Source organism: Leptopilina heterotoma, unplaced genomic scaffold (assembly GCF_015476425.1).
Source record: "Leptopilina heterotoma isolate Lh14 unplaced genomic scaffold, ASM1547642v1 Lhet_220, whole genome shotgun sequence".
Lineage (NCBI taxonomy): Eukaryota > Metazoa > Arthropoda > Insecta > Hymenoptera > Figitidae > Leptopilina > Leptopilina heterotoma.
Window position 1 is genome coordinate 74,051 of NW_025110938.1, and position 23,621 is coordinate 97,671.

Consider the following 23,621-nt stretch of genomic DNA (forward strand, 5'->3'; position numbering starts at 1 on the left):
CTATTTTGATTTATAAACTTTATACTATGGCTATTTGTTTTCAAAATTGTTCATTCAATGTGCAGTCCATTTTCCAAATGTCCACTTCACGTTGACTCTATATAGAATTCAAAATTTTCCTCTTCTTCTAAAATTAAAGTAATTTTCATTTCCTAACGAAATTCCAAAAAATTTATCTTTTATTTCTTATCTTATTATTATCTTTTATTTAAATTATTTTTGGAATTTTAAATTAAATTGCGGGTATCGAAATCGAGATCTTTCTCATGAATTCTAAAAATCTAATAATTTTTCATCAAACTTCTTCTCGAAATCAATTATTTTTAATAATTTTCCGAAAGTTCTTAGAGAATTCAATTATTTAAATACAACTTAGAATGTATTCAGGATCTTAATTTTTTTCAAATAAATCAGTTTATATTGTGACGTTAAAGCCACAATATAAACAGATTTATTATTTAAATACAAAAATGTTTTTTAAGTTATTAATTAATTTTCAAAAAATTATAACAAAGAAACTCTTAAAATTAATTTTTCAAAAATATTTTTAAAATAAATTTATGAAAGATAATAGTTTTTCAATTATATAGAATTAAAAAATTTTCAAACAATTGAAATTTGGTAAATTCTATTAAAAAAATAATTGAATTTTTAAGGAATTTTAATTATTAATATAAACGCGATTTCTTCAAAATTTTAATAAATCTATAATTAAAAGTCATATGTTGTTAAAATGTTAAAAATAATTGTAAAAAATTTTAATGTTATTATTTTTTCTATGTATTAGAATTGTTTCGAAGAAATTATTAAAAATTTTAGAAAATAATTGAATTTTATGGAAATATTTGAAAATATTTGAATTCTTCCGAGAAATTCAATTAAATATGTTTTGAAAATAATTAAATTCCTGCAAAGAATTTTACTATTTATAAAAATAATTGAATTCTTGCGAAGAATTTTACCATTTATAAAAATAATTGAATTGTTTCGAAAGGAATTTATTAAGATTTTAGAAAATAATTGAATTTATTCGAAATATATTAAAAATTGTTTTAAAAATTAAATTCTTCTGAGGAATTTAATTTCAATTATTTTCCAAATTTTTAAAAAACACTTTAAAAAAAATCAATTATTTTTAATTGAATTTTACAAAATTTCAATATTTATTGAAACTCTTTTCAATTGTAAATTTCGAAAATAAGTTGCATTTTATACTTAAAAATTATTGCAACATTCGGAAGAAAAGTAAAAAAAGTCGTAATTTTTTAAAATAAGTCGAAAATGTTATAATATTCGAGGACTATTATAGTTATAAAATAAAATTAATTATAAATATTCAAAATGTTGATATATAAATGTTCGATATTGAAAATATTCAATAAACTAGAAAAAAAAGGCTTTACCAATAATCCAAGAACGAGACTTCTGACAGTGTCTCCGGTATCAAGTGAAATTTCCATTGCAAAATGAACCAGAGTACCAAGAAGTCGTCTCAATTTACTGTGTCCAGAAAATATGGAGGAAATTGATTTAGATCCATTAGATATTCCATTTCCCTCGGCGCTATTTCCCGTTGTTTCCTCCAATTTTGAAGATGAATCATCTTTTTCATTGTGAATAAAAGTCTGATGCGATGATAATGGACTCTCATTGTCCGATGATCTTGAATTGACTTTATTTTCCGATCGAGAACTATTATTTTTGTTATTCTGTGATTTTTGAGCCGGAGAAGATTGTCGATTTTCATTTCCAACTTCAAAGTTACTTTCATCTCTCGACGATGACTTTAAACTGATTGCTGTTGTTGTAACTGAAAGCAGAACGAAAAAAAAACATATATTTTTACTATTTCAACAATTTATTCATTTTGATTTTTATATATTTAGAAAATAATAAAATTAGTTTTGGAAATTTTGAAGTTTGTATAATATTTCTTCCAGAAAATTATGTTCATCATTTCAATTCAATTATTGTTTTCTACAATTTTTAACTAAAATTCTTCTATAAATTCTTCTACTTTTCGATTCTCGATAAATAGAGAAATAATCTACGAAATTTTTAATCGTGTATAACTTGGAGTAAAAATTTACAATTTACTTTATGACAAAATGTGTATAGAGTGAAAGAATTTTGGTGTGGGTGATAGTGGGTACAAAAGCCTCCTCTCCATATACGGTCGTATGCAGCGAATAACATGCAATTACGGGTCGTGTCATCCGCCTTGTCTTGCTAGTATTCTACTCTCTGTTATCTCGCGAAATGCCTCTGGCCTTGTGCGTTGCAAAACAAATGGAATGGCAAAACAGAAATGCCGATAACCAAAGTACAGCAAAAGCACGCATATCAATATTAGACCTTCAAACTCAAAATCAATTTAATTATTGATCAAACACTTTTTTCCATTTTAAGTATTTTGTTTGTAATTTTTAATCTAAATTCTCATTTTTTTTTCTCTTATCTATTTCTTCGAAACGGATGATATATTATCCTGGTACCCTTTCTGCGGGTACCCTTTTTTCAGTATCGTTTTCGAAGCAAAATATATATTTATTCGATTTAAAAATATTGATATTGCTAATTTGCAAAAAAAAAAGAAAAGAGGTGATTTTGTATATTTTGGAAAAGTTGGTGACACATTTATAAAGGTGATGCTGTGCTGCTATCCCTTGGACCAGCTGTTACTTCCTGCAGCAGTGCTCAAACTCTCGATAATGCATCGCATCGTTGCATTTTGTCATAAGAACGTGATACTTTACGAGATTACGTGGTTTATCCCGTCACAGGACGTTGACTCGTTCCCTGCCATTGGACCAATCTCTATACGTCTACTCGAGAGGAGAATTCATAAAGCACACTTGGTCCATCGATTTGAGAATCACTGCAGGAAGTAAGTACGGTGGAGAACTCAGCTGTCGCCTCCTAATTGCCGGGACAATGCAACAGATGGCTTTGATCGCGATCCCTTCTCAGTCCAACTTCCACCCACTTTCTATAATCTATATATCTCTCTTTCAGGATCTCTTTCACAAAATTTTTATTCTGCTCTTTTCACCTGACTTTTCCCTGATATTCAGACTGAAATTTTCACTTTTTTTTGCTGAAACTAAAGAATATTCTGATTGTATTCAACGACTCATAAGAATATTGATTATAAAACATGAAAAAAAACGATTGCTCCGAGTCGAAGACTCGGAGTAATCGATTTCTTCATGTTTTATAACAAATTAAAGTTAACCGAGTGATAAAATCATTAAATATTGTTACTCCACCTTCTTCAAAATTATTTTCATCATTTCAATTCAATTATTATTTTCTAGAATTTTTAACTAACATTTAACTAAAATTTTCGTTGCAAGAATTCAATAATTTTCAAAAATAATAAAATTCTTTGCAGAAAATCAATTATATTCGAAAATTTAAAAAAAAAATCTCTTCATTTTCAAAAATAATAAAATTCTTAGCAGGAATTCAATTATATTCAAAAATATTAAAAAAAAATCCTCTTCAAAATTTCAATTATCCTTAAAAATAATATCGTCTCCAAAATTATTGTTACTGTAACTTCTTAAAAATTATTTTCATCATTTCAATGCAATTATTATTCTCTACAATTTTTAACTAAACTTCTTCTCTAAATCAACTATTTTTTTTAATAATTTGCGAAAAAGTTCTTTAACAATTTTCAAATCCATTTGCTTACAATTCAATTTTACGAGAAATTTCGATGATTAAGAAATTTTTCAATTAAATATATATTAAGTAATAAATATTAGAAAATAAAATCTTCAAATAATTTAAAAAAAAAATTCTAGTACTTTTTCAAAAAAATTAATTCTATACAGAATTGTTAGTTAAAAGTATGAAAAATTCAGATTTTCAAAGATTTTAATTTTGAAACCTTTTCGAAATTCAATTATTTCTAACAAATTCATGCTGTAATGCTTTTAATTAATTTATTATCTAAAATTTAAATTGAAAACCATTTTTAAATCAATTTCTATTAGAAAATTCTTCGTGAATTGAATTCTTTAAATGCAAAAATAAATAATTGAATATTTCTTAATATTAAATTCTCACAAAGAATTTTTTCAACAAATTTTTAAATAATTGAATTATTTTGACGAGTTTTAATAAAAATTATTAGAATAATTACATTTTTCGAGATATTTGATTAAAATTGTATTTTAAAAATAATTGAAATTCTGCGATGACTTTTTATTATTTATGAAAATAATTGAATCTCTGTAAAAATTTTTATTATTCATGAAAATTTAAATAATTGAATTATTGCGAAGAAATTTATAAAAAAATTTGTTGATTGAATTCCTATGTGAAATTTTTATTATTTTTGAAAATAATTGAATGTTTGCGTAGAATTTTATCAAAAAATTTTTTTTTAAATAATTGAATTCTTTTGGAAAATTATATTAAATTAAGAAATATTGAAAATCATTGAATTGGGAAAAATTTTTGAAAATAATTGAAATTTTGCTATAAATTTTATTAAATTTTTTGAAAATAATTGAAACTTTGCTAAGAATTTTATTAAAATTTTTGAAAATAATTGAATTTTAAAGAAAAATTTTATTGTTTATAAAGATAATAGAAATGTTGACGAGAATTTAAAAAAAATTTTGAACAGAATTGAATTTATGCGAAGAATTTTAGCCACTTTTGAAAATAATAGTATTTTTAACTAAAATTCTTCTTTAAATCTATTATTTTAAATAACTTTTGAAAAAGTTCTTTGAGAATTTTCAATCCATTTGTTTACAATCCAATTTTACAAAATTTCGATTATTCCGAAATTCTTCTTCAAATTTAATTTTTTTATGATTTTATTTTTTTTATGTTAAAATTCACGCTACAATGCGTGAATTTTAACATTTTTCTTCATAAAGAAATTTATCAACAATAGTTTTTAAATAATTGAATTGATATTGAAAATCACTAAATTGAGGAAAATTTTTGAAAATGATTATTAAAATTTTGCCAAGAATTAGAATTATTGCGAAGAAATTTATAAAAAAAATTTACGACTAATTGAATCCTTGTGAAATTTTTATTATTTATGAAAATAATTAAATGTTTACGTAGAATTTTATCAAAAGTTTTTTAAATAATTGAATTCTTTTCAAAAATTTTATTAAAATTATAGTAGATATTAAAAATTATTAAATTGAGGAAATTTTTTGAAAATAATTGAAATTTTGCCCATAGAATTTTATCAAAACTTTTTGAAAATAATTGAATTTCGGAGAAGAATTTTATTATTTATAAAGATAATTGAAATTTTGACAAGAATTTTTTAAAAAATTTTGAACATAATTGAATTTTTGGGGAAGAATTTTATTATTTTTGAAAATAATTGAATTTCTACAATTATTTGTTGTAATTGGTCTAAAATTTATTTTTTTTTAGTATTTTTGACTAAAATTCTTCTGTAAATACATTATTTTTGATAATTGTTTAAATATTTTTAAAAAGTTTAACTAATTTCATAAAAATATGAATTATTAAAATTTTCCAAAAATCAAAGTTCTTTAAAATTTCTATTTAAATTAAATTAAAGAACTTTGTTATGAATTCTAAAAATTAAATTTTTTTTTCTGTACTTTTAATAAAAATCCCTGACATTTCCGTGACTAAGTCTACTTTTTCTGACTTTTCCCTGATTTCCGTGACTTCTGGCAACGTTGTCTTTTGATCACTTTCTCTCCTCTTTTCTTTTCTCTGTTTTTCACAAATCTTTTTCAAATTATTCAAAATTTTCTCTATATACATAATATCCATTCGCCCTTTTCTTGTACAATTTAAAATTTATTCCCCAGGGAAAGAAATTCCCTGGGAAAATATTCCGTAGCGAAGAAATTGGTGCGGGTGATTTTCTTGGGTCCTGCGAAAAGCGGATAAGATGAAAACGATTTTCATCGTAAGCGTGTCACAACTTCCACACACAGTCTATCGCGAAAATACTCTACACGCCACCAGCTCGAGAAATTCCGGATATGATATCAGCCAGGAACAGAATCCCGTTGGAAGTGTTGGACGTGCCTTATCGCATCTGGACCAGGCACAACACACGAACCCACTCTCTCTCTCTATATACTCTCATCAGTGGAGACTGCCTGCTTGCTAGAATCCATAAGAGCTTTTCTCACCAACACGTTTTGTGATCACAATTTCCCCTATACTATGTGAATCGCGTGCACTTTTTTCCTGCGCCTTATCTATGATTGTTGAAACAATCTAAAAAAAACAATGCAATATTAAAAAAAGAGAGACTTGATTCTATCATACTCTTTAAGAAAAATATTGCAAATAAAAAAAAAGGGAGAGAATTGTCACGCCGGAAGTGTATTTTAAAAAAAAAGGGATCAAGACTGGGCCAATGAGTCCGAATGTGAACGGTTTTAAGCCAAAGTAGCTGCGGGCTCTTCCTCACTCAGATAACCTGTTCGGGGTCCAAATGTTTTAGTGTTGAGTATATAGTGCACCCGCTCACCATCCTATTTATACGGGTACCATCATCTCAATTCTCCGCAACTATAATATATGTCTAGTACAGAAAAACTGTTCTTGTAATTCCTTTAATTTTATAACAACGGGAAAATTTTTATATACCAAGAATTTTGCTTTTAAATTTAATTTTATAATTATGACTTTCCTAACAGGACAGCCGCACAAAAATTTAATTTTTTCCCCTGATTTTCAGACAAAATTTTCACTTTTTTTCCCTGATCCTAAAAAATATTCTGATTCACTCAAAAAATTATTAAATACTCAAAAAAATGTTCTTTTACATTTACAAATGTTTTTAATTGTAAATTAATTCTTTATTGTAATTAATTCTTTAATTGTAAATTGAATTCTTGTAATTGTACAAGAATTATAATTATGATTGTTACTTTTTGTTATATTTTTATAATTTAGTTTTCGTTACCCATGTATGGTCCAATTGGACTGCGGGATATTTTCATAAATAAATAAATAAATAAATAAATTGTAAATTAATTCTTTATTAATTAATTCTTTATTGTAATTAATTCTTGAATTGTAAATTAAATTATTGTAATTGTAAATATTTAATTACATATTATTTTTACGTAGGAATTAAAATTCTTCAAAACATTCAAATTCAAACCTTTGAAAATTAACATTTTATCAAAATATTAAAATTGTAAAACATGAAGAAATCGATCACTTCGAGTCGAATTCATCTTCATGTTTTATAATAATTTAAATTACCATAAAATTTTTCAAAAAAAATTTAACTATATTTACAAAAATCCTAATAAAATCCTTCGGAAGAATCCAATTATTTTTACAAACAAGTAGTAAAATTTTTCAAAAGAATTCAATTATTTAAAAAAAATGTAATAAAATTCGTTGCAAGAATTCAATTATTTTCATAAATAATAAATCGATTTTTCGGAAATTCATTTTTAAATCAATTTTTATTAGAAACTTCTACAAGAATTCAATAATTTTTATTCAAAAATAAATAATTTATCGAATAATACAATTCTCATAAAGAATTTAATCAACAAATTTTAAAATAATTGAATTATTTAATAAATTTTCGAAAAAGTTCTTTGAGAATTTCTAAAATTATAACTGAAATTCATTTTTAAATCAATTTCTATTAGAAAATTCTACTATAATTCAATTATTTAAATAGAAAAATAAATAATTTATTGAATAATTGAATGTTTCTTAAAATTCAATTCTGGTAAAGAATTTTATAAATAAATTTTTAAATAATTGAAATCTTTTGCCGAATTTTAATAAAATTTTTGTAAATAATTACATTTTTCGAAGCAATCAATTAGAATTGTATTTAAAATAATTGAAATTCAGGAAACAGTTTTATTATTTATGGAAATAATTGAAATAATGCGAAGAATTTTATAAAAAAGTTTCAAACAATTGATTTTCTTCGAAAAAAAGGACGTAAATTCTATTTTTAATAATTTAATTCCTGTGAAATTTTTATGTTTTTGGAAAATAATTGAATGTTCGTGTAAAATATTTTCAAAATTTTTGTTTGATAATTGAATTATTTGGGAAATATTATTAAAATAGTAAAAAATTAAAAATTATTAAATTAAGAACAATTTTTGAAAATAATTGAATTTTTGTCATGAATTTTAGTAACATTTTTGAAAATAATTGAATTCTCATGATAAATACTATTATTTATGAAATGTTGACAATTTTTTTTAGATTTTTTTGCAGATAATTGAATTTCTGCGAAGAATTTTATTAATTTTTGAAAATAATTGAATTCTTGTGGTAAATATTGTTATTTATGAAAATAATTGAATTTTACAATGAATTTTATAAAAAAAAATCGTGAATATAATTGAATTCTGTTGAAGAATTTTGCTATTTACAAAGATAATTGAAATGTTGACGAGAATTTTCTTTTTGGAAATAATTGAATTTCTGGAAAGAATTTTAATATTTATTAAGATAGTTGAATTCTTTCAAAGAATTGCGTTAAAACTTAAAAAATTGAAACTTATTTCAACAGAATTGAAATTAAAATTTTCCAATTCAACTTTTCTTGACTTTTTCCAAAATTCCCTGATTTTTCTGACCTGTGGCAACCAAGTCTAAAATTATTTCTTCTCAAAATCATTTTCTACTTTAAGTTCAGGAATAGTAAGAAAATATTCTCAAATAGAAATTGTTAGATTGGAAGGATTATGGAAAATAGAAGTAAACTCACCTTTTGTCTTTGCCTTTAGATCGAGATCAATAAAAAACGGTTCTGAATTATTGTTATTGTTGTTATTGTTGACACTCGACTTGAGAGCGGGTGGCTGGCAAATTACTGGGGTGGGTTGCACGAGACTTGTCATTGAAGGAGTTACGATTGGCATGCTTGAAGGAGTACCCAAGCTCGAGGTGGTGGTATTGTTTGCTGAGATGCTGCTGGCATTTGAGTGTGTGGTGATTGTTGTGACGGTCGTAGTTGCTGTTGACATAGATGTCCCTGTTTGCTGTTGAAAGCTGCATTCTTCCTTTTCTTCTTTCACCTTGATCTTCTGGAGGGCTGTACTCGTCGCCACTCCACTTTCCACTTTCATGCTCTCTTAACAACAATTTATCTGGAAACAAAAAAAAACAAAAAATCCATTTTAATAATTATACATAGTTTACAACAATTTATTTCTCTAAAACCAAAAACAAATCTATCTTAATTTACAGTTTACAAAATGTAAATTAAGATAGATTTGCTTTTGGTTTTAGATAAATAAATTGTAACAATTTATCTAAAAAGAAATTTATTTTAATTTACAGTTTACTCTTGTAAAATATTCAATTTTTGACGAAAAAAAAGAGCTTTTTATTATTATTATTTTGTCCAATGTTTTATTTATGGAGATGATTTTGAATTCTGGAAAATAACATACGAGTCTAATGTATATCATCTAAATTGCATTACTGGCGAAGAGGAACGATACGAGAAAGAGTATACAACGACAGACGTGCGATGCGCACAACTCGAATTTGATTGATTCCATTTCCCGGGTGAAAGCCACATATTTCGACTACGTGCTTCGAATTTCTTACTCTGGTCATGCATACCGATTGCTATTTTAACAGAACACTTCCCATTTGTTTTACGAACCCGCGAGCTGAGAGCTTAATTACACCTGACGTGAATTCATCTTTCGTCATTAATTTAAAACAAATTTGTTCAGGATTGTCACAAAAATTTAATTTTCCTTTTTCCTGAACTTTTTCGCTGAACCTGAAAAATATTCAAACCTTTTGAAATTCAATATCATATGGGAATATTATTATAAAACATGGATTACTCCGAGTCTTCGACTCGGAATGATCGATTTCCTCAATCAAATAATTCAATTATTTTTCTAAATGGTAAAATCCTTTTTGCCAAGAATTTAATTAAATTTTTTGAAAATAATTAAATTTCTGAGAAGAATTTTATTATTAATTATTCCCTGACTTTTCCCTGAATTCCCTGACTTGTGGCAATCCTGTTGTTGAAATATTCATACAAAAATAAATTTTTTTTTCTCTCTCTCTATTTTATTACATTTAATTTTGAAATTAAGAAAATAAGTGTGATTATAAAGAGAAGAAACAATTGAATTTGAACAATTAAGTAGCGGACAGGTGGTGAAATGACATGACATTACGCGAATGCACCGTCTGGTTCTGTTATACTCAGAGGAGACAGTCGTTGCCAGTCACGTGCATTGATTATTGCAGTCTGTTCTGTTATATCTCAAGTTTAGTCACTGAGACGAAACACAGAATAAAAATATTTCAATGGTCTCTAGAGAGGCGAAATTAGAAGAACGTGAGAATCAGTGACAAAAAGTAATTTTAATAATAGAAAAAATTTTCTATGAATTTAATTTCTAATTTTCTAAGAAGGAAATTACGTCTTTTTTTTCGTTGTAATGTATTTTTTCGGATAGGAGTAAAATAAAAAAACTAATTAAGAGCATCTTGAAAGCTGAATTAAATTGTTCTTTCATTCCGGACATTCAATTATAGAAAGTAAATGAAAGCTCTTATCATTTCGTAAGATGCTTAGTTAGGTAAAGCTTCTGAAAATTATAAACGTGCTTCGGCAGAAAATCTGGAGCTTTCGCGGGCGAGTCTTAACACCAGGGATATATACATATACACTGTTATACTGTAATTTACATCTAATTTTAATAAATTAAACATCTAAAATAATAAATTCAACACTTGCGAAAAGTAGCTAAAAATTTCTATTATTTCTCCCACTGACAAAAAAAATACTGCGTCAAATTTTTTTACTGCCTAACAGAATTTTCCTAATATTTTTCGAAAAAAATCAATTATTTAAATAGATTTTTATAAAATTCTTTGCAAAAAATCAGTTATTTTTATAAATAATAAAATTCTTCTGAGGAATTCAATTACTACTTTTTGAAAATTAATTATCGAATAAAAAGCCTGGTTGTTTAAAAATACTTATCTTTCCGCAACATATTTTTGTCAAGAAAGAAAATTATTTTTACAATACAAGGAGGAAAAAGATTATATTAATTTGGTATCTCAGAGAAGAATTTTTTTTTCTTTTTTTTTGAAATACAAGAAAGTTTCAGGCAGACCTCTAAGCTGGAAATACTCTTATAAATAAATAATCAATTTCATGATGAGAAAGTGCCATATGACAAAAGCCATAAATGGGCAGCTTTATATGAACAAGCAGAAAGTATACAGCGATGAGAAAGTTCCATATGTCAAGAGCACGATAATGCCTAGCACAAATGTTTTTATTTTTCGATTCGCTCAAAAACCTCGAGCGTGAAGTAAAGCCTTTTGCAAAAGAAAAAAAGGGAATTTACTTCTCTATAGTTAAATCCTCTACTTTATTAAATAGATGTTTTAATGAACAAGAATATTTGCCTTCATAATAGGAATATTACCGGCGGAATTTTTTGTTCCACTTCTGTAATACAATTATTTAAAAAATATTACTATACCAAAGAGGTAAAAAAAATTCTCATTTCGTACGATTAACAAAATTAATGTAAACTTATTTTTTTTTAATTTCTCTCGAAATTGACCGAAAGGAAAAATAAGACTAATTCATTTTAGTCTAGTTTTAAAGTGCAGACACTTTCGACCTAGAGATACTTTTTTCTTAATAAATTTTTTTTTACGAAATTGAAAACACTGCGACAAAAGGGAAAAATTGAATTTATGGAATTAAAGGAGAAAAAATTCTACCAATGAGACCGCAAAAGCTTTTTCGCGAGGAGCAAAAAAAAAGAGAAAGAGAGAAAGAAATTTAACTGCCAAGAGTCTTAAATTTTCTTCTTGTAATTAGAAAAGTTGTGCTACATAAGAAAAGGAAGTGGTTCTGAGACGACTATTTCAGAGCATAACATTCGCCAGGCAACAGCACACGACGAAAAGTCGAAAAGTATTATAACATTTACAATTCTCCTAAAAGTCAGAAAACTCCTCGATAAGTTTAATGCAAAAATTTCCTTAATTTCTCAAACCCACGTGAAAAAAAATCTTTTAACTAATTTTTAAATATTTTTTGAATAAATTTATTGCGAAATATGATATTCATAATTTATTATTATTATTTTCGAAAATAAATCGAAAATTTTACCCGAGGTCTGATTTTTGCATCCCTTTTCGAAAATAAGTCGAAAATTTTATCCGACGCCAGATTTTTGCATCTCTCGGTTTTTTTATAACAAAAGTTTGAGTAAAAAAATATTTAGCAGAGTTGAAACTGTATAAGAAAGAGTGGAATTAATTTTTTTTCCCTAAATTTTTTGTAGAAAAAAGTGCCTCCGGGATCTCAACCTTGAATTAAATTTTCTGAATGACGTTTGATTCAGAGAATGTTCCACGTGCGTTTGAAAGCACATGTTTGTACTGTCAGAATCCAGACGGGATATTCTGTTGTATATACGTATATAAAAATTACTCGCTTCAGGCGTGTCGGTTCTATCAGAACCATGAATTCAATTTCTAGTTTCTTCATTTATAAATAAAGCAGTACATCATTCTGTACCGTTTTTTTTGTCATATCAATATTTCTATCGTTGTGTTAATTAACGAATTTTTTTCCTGATTAATATTACATTTATTTACGAATTTCTTTAATTGTAAAAATTATTCGAAAAAATCAAGAACTTTATTTCAGAATAAATATTTAATTATTATTTCTGCGTACGAATTAAAATTCTTCAAAACGTTTAAATTCAAACCTTTTTGAAATTAAACAATTTAAATTAGCATAAAATTTTTCAACAAAAATTTAATTTTTTAGAAAAATCCTAATAAAATCCATCGCAAGAATTCAATTATTTTTACAAGTAGTAAAATTTTTCAAAAGAATTCAATTATTAAAAAAAAATGTAATAAAATTCATTGCAAGAATTCAATTATTTTCATAAATAATAAATCGATTATTCGGAAATTCATTTTAAAATCAATTTTTCTTAGAGAATTCTACGAAAATTCAATTATTTAAATTCAGTAATAATTAATTTATTGAATAATTGAATGTTTGTTAAAATTGAATTCTTATAAAGAATTTTATCAACAAACTTTTAAATAATTGAATTCTTTTGACGAATTTTAATAAAATTTTTTTAAATAATTACATTTTTCGAGAAATTTGATTAAAATTGTATCAAAAATAATTAAAATCCTGCGATGAGTTTTATATTGATGAAAATAAAATTAAATCTATGCGTAGAATTTTATTAAAATGATTTTGAATAATTGAATTTCAGCGACGAATTTATTGCTGTTTATAAAGATAATTGAAATTATGACGAGAATCTATTTTTAGTTTTTAAAAATAATTGAATTACTGTAAAGAATTTTGTTACTCTTGAAAATATTATTCTTCTCGTGATTAATATTGTTATTTATGAAAATAATTGAATTTCACAATGAATTTTATTAAAATTCCTGAAAATAATTGAATTTTAGAGAAGAATTTTGATATTTATCAAGATAATTGAATTATTTCGACGAATAGCGTTAAAATTTCTGAAATAATATTAAATAAATATTAAAAAATTCTACTAATTTCATCAGAATTGAATTGAAAATTGTATTAATAATATAATTGAAATTCTGCGATGAATTTTATTATTTTTGAAAGTAATTGAATTTCTGCGAAGAATTTGATTACTTTTGAAAATAATTGAATTCTTGCAACGAATTTTATTCAAGTTTATAAAAATAATTGAATTTCTGTGATGAATTTCATTATTTATAAAAATAATTGAATTCTTGCGAAGGATTTTTTTTATTCTGAATTTAAATAATTGAATTTTCGTAGAATTTCTGTGAAGAATTCTATTATTTATAAAAATAATTGAATTCTTGAAAAGAACTTTGTTAAATTTTTTTTAAATAATTGAATTCTTGTGACGAATTTTATAAAAATCTTATTAAATAATTGATTTTTTTCGAAAAATTTTATGAAATTTTGTATTTTATTTTTTAAATAATTGAATTTCTGTAAAAATTTTATTATTTTTGAAAATAATTGAAATTTTGACGAGAATTTTGAAAAAAATTTTGAACATAATTGAATTTTCGCAATCATTTGTAACTTTTCCTAAATTCAATTTTTTTTATTATTTTTAACTAAAATTCTTCTATAAATCTATTATTTTTAATAAGTTATTAAATAAATATTAAAAAAAAGGAACTAATTTCAGAAGAATTTGAATTATTGAAATTTTTCAAAAATCAAAGTTCTTTAAAATTTCTAATTAAATTTATTTGAAATTGAAATTTTATAAGCTTTAAAATTAAAAGCTTTTGAAGTTCGTCTATTTATAAAGATTCTAAACGCAATTCTTGTATAATTCAATTAATTTAGATTTAAGTAAAATTATTCATTAAATAATTTATAAGCAATAATTTTATGATAGTTCTTCAAGAATGAAGTTATTTTCCAATAATTCCTGAAGATTATTATTTAATTAAGTTATTGAAAAAGTAATTAATATTTTATGATAGTTCTTCAAGAATTAAGTTATTATCCAGTAATTCCTGAAGATTATTATTTGAGTTATTTAAAAATAATTAAAAATAAATTATTGTCAGAAAGAGAAAAAATTGAAAGTTTTGTATTAGAATTCGTAGTAATTTCAAAGTTTATGAGATAAACAAAAAAAACGTCAAAATTCAAAGTTATCTTTTGAATTTTAAAAATTCAATTTTTTCCAGTACTTTTAATAAAAATCCCTGACTTTTCACTGATTTCCCTAACCAATTCTACTTTCCCCAACTTTCCCCTGACTTGCGTCAACCCTGAAATAATTCAGACAATGATATTAATCATTGTGATAGTAATATACACTAATTATCAATTCTTATAATGATAGAGTATCTAGGAAGAAAGAAATAATTTAATGATTTTAATGATTTAAATGATTTAAATGATTTAAATGATTTAAATGATTTAAATGATTTTAATGATTTTAATGATTTTAATGATTTTAATTTAATAATTTAATTTAAATAAATGCAAATAATGCGAACATTAAGCAAAAAAATGAAGAATTCTCCGAAATTGTGGAGAAGAAACTTTTTTTTTCCCCCTTGTAAGTTTCAAATGGCTGGCGAATAATCGTAGATCGATCGCCGTCACGTTTTAAAGGAAAAGGTTTTTGCTGTGAAGGCAGGCGTGCAGGCTGGCTTATGTTTATACATATGTCCCGCACATGGTACGGTACTTGGAGAAGAGGTTGTGGCGGAGGCGTACTGAAATTTCCAATATTAGAACAACCAAGCGAGAGACAGACCAGATGTCTACCGTACTGACTAGTACCAGTACATTTAGTTTCGTTTCATTATAAAAATGTGCATGTCGCACAATCGTTGCGAGACTGTATCCGCTGAATAAAAATCATCCCCAAAACGAAACCAAAAATGTTGCAAATCAAAAAAGTATTCCTAAAATACAAAACTTGAGAGCAAAAAACAGTATTCTAAGTTTCTTTCAGAATTTCACTTTTCTAGAAATATTTTAGTTTCACCTTGAATGTTATTTGCGGAATCCTTCTTTTTTTTTTTTTTTTTTTTCTTGTTGCGAGAAATATTTTCGGAAAAATGTTCATTTGCGCACAAATTGAAATTGAATAGTTTTATGTACTGATTTCATTCGCAGATAATCGAGCTGACCGACAAGCGAGTGGTTCCAAAAGCTGTCAACGTCATATTGAGAACAATTATCCGAATTTTGCATCTCTCCGACAAATATACGAGCATCCGGAAATAAATTCCCTTCTGTAATAAAAAAACGAAAAAATATAAATTTTTTTTCTAATTTGGAATTATTTCTTAAAGTTCAAGTTTCGTGGCCTCGGATCGACTTGAAAAAGCAAAAAAAGTCGCCTTAGTCGATTAAAAATTTAAAAAAAAGTCGAAAAATTATTATTATTATTTTTTTTCTGACCTACTTCTACATTCAATTATTAAATTGAATAATTTTGTTAAATAAATATTTAAATACTTATTTGTTTTTTGTACAGGAAATAAAATTTTTTAAATTTCAATTTAAAACCTTTGAATACTTTCAATTTCAATTTCAATTTCAATTCAATTCAATTATTTTCTACAATTTTTAACCAAATTTCATATCTAAATCAATTATTTAAAAACAAAAATTCAATTTTCTATAATAATTGTTTATTTTAAAAAGTTATTGAAATATTTTCAAAAAATTCTAATAAAGAAATACTTAAAAATAATTTTTTAAAAATATTTTTAAATAATTTTTGAAAGATAATAGTGTTTTAATTAAAACAATTGAAAAATCAAATCATTGAATTTTCAAATCATTTTTTTACAACTTAATTTTACGAAATTTCGATTATTCTGACATTTTTCAATTAAATATATTAAATTACATAGAAATTAAAAACTTCAGATAATTAAAAAAAATCCATTAAACTTTTTGAAAAAAATTAATTCTGCAGAATTTTTAATTAAAAGTATGAAAAGTTCAAATTTTCAAAGATTTTAATTTAAAACCTTTTGAAAATTAAATTATTTCTCAAAATCTACTCTACAATGCTTTCAATATTCAATTATATAATTTAAAATTGTAACTGAAGTTCATTTTTAAATCATTGTTTATTAGAAAATTCTACGAGAATTCAATTATTTAAATACAAACATAAATAATTTATTGAATAATTGAATGTTTCTTAAAATTGAATTTTCATATAGAAATTTATAAACAAATTTTTAAATAATTAAATTCTTTCCACGAATTTCAATAAAATTTTTAAAAATAATTGCAAATTTCATTAAAATTGTGTACTAAAAATAATTAAAATTCTGCGATGAATTTTATTATTTATGAAAATAATTGAATTTCAGAGAAAAATTTTATTATTTATAAAGATAATTGAAATTTTGACAAGAATTTTTGTAAATTTTTGAACATAATTGAATTTCTGGGCAGAATTATTTTACTTTTTAAAAAATAATTGAATTCTTGAGACGAATTTTGTTAAAATTTCTTTTTAAATAATTGAATTCTTTTGTGAAATTTTATTGAAATAGTAGACATTGAAAATAATTGAATTTTAACAAAATTTATTAAAATTAATTTTAAAGAAATTGAATTGTTTCAAAGAATTTCATTAAAATTTTTGAAAATAAATTTAATAAATTTAATTCTTTGAAAAAATTTAATTAAAAATGTAAATTGAAAATATAGGCAAAAGTTTTTATAATAATTGAATTTCGTTGATAAATTTAAATTCAATTTTTAAGAATAATTTCATTTCTCGAGAAATTTAATGAAAACTGTACAAAAAATAATTGCAATTTTTGCCAAGAATTTTATTAAAATTTTTGAAAATAATTGAATTTAGGAGGAAAATTTTATTATTTATAAAGATAATTGAAATTTTGACAATAATTTTTGTAAATTTTTGAACATATAATTGAATTTTTGCGCAGAATTATATTACATACTTTTGAAAATAATTGAATTCTTGAGACGAATTTTATTAAAATTTCTTTTTAAATAATTGAATTCTTTTGTGAAATTTTATTGAATAATAGACACTGCAAATAATTGAATTTCTTTGATAAATTTTAATACAATTTTTAAGAATAATTTCATTTTTCGAGAAATTTAATGAAAATTGTATTATAAAATAATTGAATTCTTGTAAAAATTATATTATTTGTGAAAATAATTGAATAATTGCGAAGAAATTTTTAAGAAATGTGTAAATAATTTGAATTCCTGTGAAATTTTTATTTATGAAAATAATGAAATATTTGCGTAGAATTTTATTGAAATATTTTTTAACTGGAATTTTTTTGGGAATTTTTTTATTAAAGTAGTAGATACATTAAAAATCATTGAATTAAGGAAAATTTTTTGAAAATAATTGAATTTATAAGAAAAATTTTATTAAAATTTTTGAAAATAATTGAATTTCTAAGAAGAATTTTATTGAAATTTTTGCAAATAATTGAAATTCTGAAAAGAATTTTACTACTTTTAAAAAGAATTGAATTTCTGCAATAATTTGTAATTGCTTCAAAATTCAACTTGTTTTAGTGTTTTTAACTAAAATACCTACTTATGAAATTTGTAAACGCAACTTTTTTAAAATTGAATTAATCTTGAAATATTGAAGTAAAATTGGATTTCAAGTATAAACACAATTACTTTAGAAAACAACAATTTTCCAGGATTTTGATAAAAATTCTCTGACTTTTCTATAAATTTTTTCAAGGTTTATAAAATTCCCTGACATTTTCAGGTTTCCAGGTTGAGTGGTAACTCTGAAGTTGCATTTTATACCAAAAAAAATCTGGTATTTTGTTGCAACATTTGGAAAAAGGCGAAAAAGTCGCAATTTTTGAAAATAAATTGAAAAAATTGTCATTTTTAGAAATAGTCGAAAAAAGTGTCATTTTTTGAAAATAGTCGAAAAAAGTGGCATTTTTTGAAAATAATCGAAAAAAAGTCATAATATCCAAGGCCTGTTAGTGTGCACTCTTGTCATCTGGGAAGAAGATCAATAGGAGTTTAATATGATACCTATAAACCTGGAAATATCGGATAGCATTCGCAGGTGCGCTTCACCGTACAGATGGTCCGTCAGTTCTCAGTGTCAGTAAAAGTCGTCGGACGATAGGAATATAGATATCATCCTCTATACACCGAATAGAAGTGAATGAGTCTTAGTGCATAAATGTAATAAAATGAATGTTGCAAACGTAAAAGTGGAGAGAATGTTTTGTATATATAATTTTGCAGACGTCATGACGAAGAGCAGGTACTTGGCAGGTATGACCGCCGTTAGGCAACCACCGAGCGTAGAGTTAGAATAGAGTCTGTGCCGGGACTCTTGATTCTCTTTGAACGGAAGCTGCCTACAACACCTGACTGACTCTGCAGACGCATATATGGCAGGTTCACCAGCAGCATTCGAGAGAGAGAGCGAGGAGAGAGAGATTAATAATATAGGAAAGCCAAAGCCACGCCACCCTCCCGACAAGCTTTCCTCTGCCTCACTTCTGTTGCCAACAGTTAATCGATATAATACTTCGGTATAACACGCGCACCATAAAGCACTGCTTTTAAGAGAGATGCACGCACACCTTCAACGAACCGTGATTTCTCTACACATACTTTTAATAATGAAAACTTTTTCCTCTCTTTCCAAATTTCAAATCCATACTCTGCTCCATACTGATCCATAAGAAAGTCAATTATTCCAAATCAAAGACGAAAATTGCCTCTTTTTTTCTTGTTTGAAGAAACTTAGAAAAGAAACTACGAAACAAATATTATGATCCATATATTCCTCTGGAAAATTCTAATCAATATTTTCTCATTCAACTGTCAATTTCGACTGTCCGACGTTCGGAATCAGAATTAAATAGCGAATACCCGCGCAAGTTATATTACATGTTAAATTTCTTGACATTTCATTTCCATGTTTATCGAACTAGGTATATTCTGGAAAAAACAAAAGAGAAAAATTCAAGTATATATAGTAGAGACGAAAATCGGCACATGTCAATAATTATTTTCTCTGAATTTCCCAAATTGAAATAACAGACTTTTTCTATTTGTTTCTTACAAACTTTCTAATTCTTTTATAAATTTCGAATCAAATATATTGTTTGACAAATCGAAAATTTTTGAATTTTTAGAAAATAAATCAAAAAATTCTACTCCTAAAAAGTGTTCTGCAATATATTTATTTACAAATTTGTTTAGTTGTAAAATTATTCGAAAATATCGAAAACTTCTTTTTTTAAATAAATGTTCAATTATTATTATCTTTCCATAGGAATTAGGATTTTCGAAAATTTCAAATTCAAACCTTTTTGAAATTATATTATATTGTTATTCTAACTTCTTCAAAATTATTTTCATCATTACAATTCAATTATTATTTTCTAGAATTTTTAAATAAAATTCTTCTCTAAATCAACTATTTTTAATAATTTTTGAAAAATTCTTTTTCATTATTTTAAAATCCATTTGTTTACAATTCAATTTTACGTAAAATTTCCATGATTTGGAAATTTTGCAATTGTATATATTGGAAAATATAAACTTGCAATAATTTAAAAAAAAACTCAATTAAACTTTTTCAAAAAAATTAATTCTACAAAATTATCAGTTAAAAGTATGAAAAAGTCAAATTTTCAAAGATTTTAATTGGAAACCTTTTCGAAATTCAATTATTTCTGTTAAAAAAATCACGCTATAATGCTTTTAATATTCAATTATTATCAGAAATTTTAACTGAAATTCATTTTCATATTTTAAATCAATTTTTATCAGAAAATTCTACGAGAATTCAATTTCTCAAACACAAAAATAAATAATTTATTGAATAATTTAATGTTTCTCAAAATTTAATTCTTATACATTATTTTTATCAACAAATTTTTAAATAATTAAATTCTTTCAACGAATTTTAATCAAATTTTTAATAATAATCTCAATTTTTGAGGAGTTCCATTAAAATTGTATTAAAATTAATTAAAATTCTGCGACGAGTTTTATTATTTATGAAAATAGTTGAATCCTTGTAAAAATTTTATTATCTATAAAAATAATTCAATTACTGCGAAAATAATTTGAATTTTGCCAAGAATTTTATTAAAAATTTTTAAAAATAATTGAATTGTTACGAAGAAATACATTAAAATTTTTGAAAATAAAATTCTTTCAAGAATTTTAATTTAAATTGAAATTAAAATAATTATTAAATTCTAATAAACAAATTATATCAAAATTCTTTTACAAATAATTGAGTTTTTTCGAGGAATTTTAATAAAATTTTTAAGAATAATTGCATTTTACGAGGAACTCATTTAAAATTGTTGAAAAAATAATTGAAATCCTGCGATGAGTTTTATTATTTACGAAAATAATTGAATTCTTGCAACAAATTTTATTAAAATTGTACTAAAAATAATTGAAAATATTTTGAAATAATTGAATTCTTTTGGAAAATTTTTTAAAATCATAGATATAAAAAATCATTAAATTGATTGAATTTTTTTGAAAATAATTGAAACTTTGCCTAGAATTTTATTAAAAAAATTTGAAAATAATTTAACTTTATAGAAGAATTTTATTATTTTTAAAAATAATTGAAATTTTTCAAGAATGTAAAAAAATTTATGAACAAAATTGAATTTTTGCGAAGAATTTTTATTTACTTTTGACAATAATTGGATTTTTGCAATTATTCGTAACTTCTCCAAAATTCCATTTTTTTAGTGTTTTTACCTAAAATTCTTATATATATACTCATTATTTTAAATAATTAATTAAAATATATATTACAGAATTTAACTAATTTCAAAAGAATTCTCTGTCTCAGAATATATGATTATTATAGTTATAATAGTAGTAAAACTGTATTCCAATTCATATTTTCTTCTCAATTATAAATGAAAAAAATAATTTGAATTAAAAATTTTTAAATCCTATTATGTATTTTTAAAATTGCTGATTTTATTTTAAGAAGTAAGAAGTTGTCCGCACGAAATTATTGCTAGTTATTCTCTAAAGTCGAAGAAGCGAAAAAATCTGAAAAATTTACTTAATAATTTCTTATTTTAATTAATTTTAAAACTAAAAATTTGAATTTTCCCAGAATTTTTCACGAAAAATTAAAAATTTTTAATTAGTCAAATTTCTCTAAATCCTCATATAGCGATAAGAATACCAATGATATCAAAAAAAGCGCTAATACGAAAGTAAAGTTGGCAACGAAATTTAGAAATTAGTGAATTTAGCTGTAGAGTAAAAAAATAAAGAGAAAACAGAGAAAAATAAATAAAGAAGAAAATAAAAGGTGAATAATTCGAATTGATCGGGGCGCTAATAAGAAAAAGTTTTTATACTCCTCGACACTTCGCGCAACATTCATTTTGACAGGTAGAGAACAGAGAGAAAAGAGAGTGGTGTGCGAGAAAATGAAGAACGAAGAAAGGGGCAAAACTGTTTTCGCACGTGGGAGAGAAAGGGAATCGCGCGCGGGGGATGAAAAAGACAGACAAACAGACTGTGTACTATAGGGTACAGAAACTTGGAATCTTCTAGGCGATAACGGGGAATGAGGAGCTAAGCATACGAAAACCGTCAGCTGCATCCCTTCGCACGATATTCGCCAATAATCGGTTCCCTGAAAGCGTATATATATACACACACCATTCGTTTGTGATTAACCATTCTCTAAGGTCTAAGTCTTTTGAAAGGTTCATCTCGTTTCCAATTAAATTTTTATAGTCCGAATATAAATTTCCTCCAATTATTGAAAAACAAAAATACAATCCTTCCTTGTATGAGGAAAAGAATCTTTTTTCTCATCCAGTGATTGCGGTTCAAAATTTTCTTTACGAATTCCTCAAGATTGAGTTTCTTCGTGTATCTTACGAACGAAGACAAAATCGATTTTGTCATATTATTGACAAAAGCGATTTCGTCTTCGTTCGTAAAATAAATATAAATACAGAAAGAAATTTTATTTTCTTGTCCTAAAAAAGAATAAATTAATAACAAGAGCAATTGAAACAATATTAACTAAACTAACCTGTTAGTTTTCATCAGTTTTCCCTTGACCATTACAATTACAAATTTTACGAAAATGTGTAATGAAAATAATGCCTATACTCCAACTTTTCCATTTTTGTTGTCGAATCAAATCAGTATAAACGTCCGATCGATATTATCAATTCTCCGCAATTTCTGAAAACAGATCAATTTAAAAAATCGGAAAATTCAATTTTGGAAAATAAATTTTGTATAAATGATGACATTGATATTTTTCTCTCCTAAAAAATTCGGATGACTTTTCTTTCACAAGTGTTACTAAAAACAAAAGAATTTCAATGAAGAACTCCAAATACACACAATCGTTGAGGAAATGAATTCCAAGATAAAAAAAAGTTCCAAATTCTCTACTTTAAACAAAAATATAATTACGAAAGAAGATTTCGACTATTAAAGAAGTCTTGCCCCCCTATTATCACGCTGTTCAGGTGTGGTCCCTGAAATATCACCTGCTCGCGATTGCCACTTCCGATCTTCAAGTGGAAGTGGTAGAAAAAAAAACAATCAATGACTCTATTCACTCAAAACCTTTTTTTTTTCCTTTTTACTGAAACGGAATACGGCAGCTGCACGAAAGACAATATATGAAGTGTGAAGAAAATCGAGAACGCACAATAAGGCTTTTTTCCAGAAAAAAGAATTTTTAATTTCTACTTTTCACAAAGCAGTAAAATTGCAAAATTTACATTTTGTAAAAAAAATATTTTCGCTTAACAGAAATTAAATTTTTGGATTGAAAATAATTTTCAATATTTTTTCCCTCCAATGTTTTTTTTTTGTTGGTGAAACAAATTTGATACAAAAGTATAATAAGGAACACAAGAGGTCAGAAATCACACGTGTCTGACATACGTTTAACACGTGTGACTTCCGGTCCCTCTATAATTACCCAGTTTAGTGCCCTCTTCATCTTTAATTGATTATCTTTGTACAGTTAATAATAAAAAAAATTTGAACTAAAAACAAAAATTATAAATATAAATATTTATTT

General features: G+C 24.6%; 1 protein-coding gene across 8 annotated transcripts in view; it reads right to left on the bottom strand.

Annotated features, from left to right (window-relative positions):
* The window catches only part of LOC122502100 (protein CBFA2T1), a 42,590-nt gene that overhangs the window by 15,251 nt on the left and 3,718 nt on the right, over positions 1-23,621 (bottom strand). For 2 of the 8 annotated variants that reach the window (XM_043611994.1, XM_043611997.1), the window contains exons 2-4: positions 22,611-22,765; positions 8,735-9,116; positions 1,404-1,810 (exon numbers count right to left, since the gene is read on the bottom strand). In XM_043611994.1, coding sequence (XP_043467929.1) covers positions 1,404-1,810; positions 8,735-9,095 — 768 coding nt within the window. In that variant the 5' untranslated portion in view covers positions 9,096-9,116; positions 22,611-22,765. Of the gene's footprint in view, positions 1-1,403; positions 1,811-8,734; positions 9,117-15,548; positions 15,799-19,177; positions 19,199-19,284; positions 19,407-22,610; positions 22,766-23,621 lie in introns of those variants that run through there. The other 6 variants (XM_043611996.1, XM_043611995.1, XM_043611998.1 and 3 more) reach the window with 5 other exon arrangements.